The sequence below is a fragment of the Orycteropus afer genome, unplaced genomic scaffold (genome assembly GCF_000298275.1).
Source record: "Orycteropus afer afer isolate SDZICR_OR568_19922 unplaced genomic scaffold, OryAfe1.0 scaffold00988, whole genome shotgun sequence".
NCBI lineage: Eukaryota > Metazoa > Chordata > Mammalia > Tubulidentata > Orycteropodidae > Orycteropus > Orycteropus afer.
Window position 1 is genome coordinate 7,130 of NW_006922575.1, and position 1,931 is coordinate 9,060.

Consider the following 1,931-nt stretch of genomic DNA (forward strand, 5'->3'; position numbering starts at 1 on the left):
CATGAATGTAAAAAGTGGTATAAAACCTCTAGTCATCCTTCATCCCTCATTTTACATAAAAAGTTTCATATCAGAGATAAGCCTTATGAATGTAAGGAATGTGGTAAAGCCTTTAATGAGGCCTCGTCCCTCAGTCAACATACAAGAACTCACAGTGGAGAGAGGCCTTATGAATGTAAGGAATGTGGGAAAGTCTTTAGTCAGCCCTCAAACCTCACTACACATATGCGAACTCACAATGGAGAGAGGCCTTATGAATGTAAGGAGTGTGGGAAAGCCTTTAGTAGTTCCTCAGCCCTCACTACACACATAAGAACTCACAGTGGAGAGAAACCTTATGAATGTAAGGAATGTGGGAAAGCTTTTAGTCAGGCTGCACACCTCACTTCACATATAAAAACTCACAGTGGAGAGAGGCCTTATGAATGTAAAGAATGTGGAAAAGTCTTTAGTTTTTCCTCAGCCCTCACTACACATAAAAGAACTCACAGTGGAGAGAGGCCCTATGAATGTAAGGAATGTGGGAAAGCCTTTAGTTGTTCCTCAGCCCTCACTACACACATAAGAACTCACAGTGGAGAGAGGCCCTATGAATGTATAGAATGTGGGAAAGCTTTCAGTCGTTCATCACACTTCACTAGACATATAAGGACTCACAGCGGAGAGAAGCCTTTTCAATGTAAGGAATGTGGAAAAGCCTTTAGTCGTTCCTCATCTCTTACTCAACATATAAGAAGTCACAGTGGAGAGAGGCCTTATGAATGTAAGCAGTGTGGGAAAGTCTTCAGTTATTCCTCTGCCCTCACTATGCATAAAAGAACTCACAGTGGAGAGAAACCTTATGAATGTAAGGAATGTGGGAAAGCTTTCAGTTGTTTCTCAGGCCTCACTAGACATATTCGGACTCACAGTGGAGAGAGGCCCTATGAATGTAAGGAATGTGGGAAAGCCTTTAGTCGTTCCTCAGCCCTCACTACCCATATAAGAACTCACAGTGGAGAGAGGCCTTATGAATGTAAGGAATGTGGGAAAGCCTTTAGTCAGGCCTCATCCCTCACTTCACATATGCGAACTCACAGTGGAGAGAGGCCTTATGAATGTAAAGAATGTGGGAAAGTCTTTAGACAAGCCTCAAACCTTAGTACACATAGAAGAATTCACAGTGGAGAAAGGCCCTATGAATGTAAGGAATGTGGGAAAGCCTTCAGTCAGGCTGCACACCTCACTTCACATTTAAGAACTCACAGTGGAGAGACTACTCTGCGTCAAAAATGGCATGTTCCGTCCTTACTACTATAATATCAAACAGCATATTTCCAAAAGTCTACAATTGAAGAGCAGATTTCTCAATGAGTAAGGAAGCAATAGTGACTGAAAGAAGGGGTCATTAGAGCTGTTTTGTGCCTTTGGGAGAAACGACAGTCTCATTGTAACTCCTTAATCAGTGTTTGTTACTATCTCAGTCCAAGCTAAATTGTACCTTTCTTAAAGTCTTTGACTGTTAACAAATAAGACTATAGGGAATAGCTTTGAGGACATACAGTTTTATATTTTTTTCAGTGTTTTTATTGATACTATATTGTATATTGCATAAAATACACTGAAGTTGTATTGAGGTTAGGAGAGTTTTGGTTTGTTTTTATGTTTATTGCACTTTCTTCTATTGTTTGCTACATATGTAAAGTTAACTATTTTATCCTTTATAATTAGTGACATTCTCATAGGACAGTACTTTGAGACTGCAAATACTCCCTTTCAGCGTACTACTTTGACCTACTAATTTTAGTATCCATTGATAATTATTACCTATGATTATTTTTAATGTGGTGCTTACCAAATGGTATTTTCTATTTCAATTATTTCTTCTGTTTGTTAATCAGAATTCTTCAAGAATTAAATGTCCCTTCTCTTCCCTTTATTTATTAAACTGT

General features: G+C 38.8%; 1 protein-coding gene across 1 annotated transcript; it reads left to right on the top strand.

The window, feature by feature from the left end:
- Positions 1-9: 9 nt before the first annotated feature.
- Positions 10-1,299, top strand: LOC103212492 (zinc finger protein 345-like; the record flags this gene model as incomplete). Its single annotated transcript, XM_007958459.2, has 1 exon — positions 10-1,299. A coding segment is annotated over one exon (1,290 nt), but the record flags the coding sequence as incomplete, so codon positions are not given.
- Between the last annotated feature and the right edge of the window lie 632 nt (positions 1,300-1,931).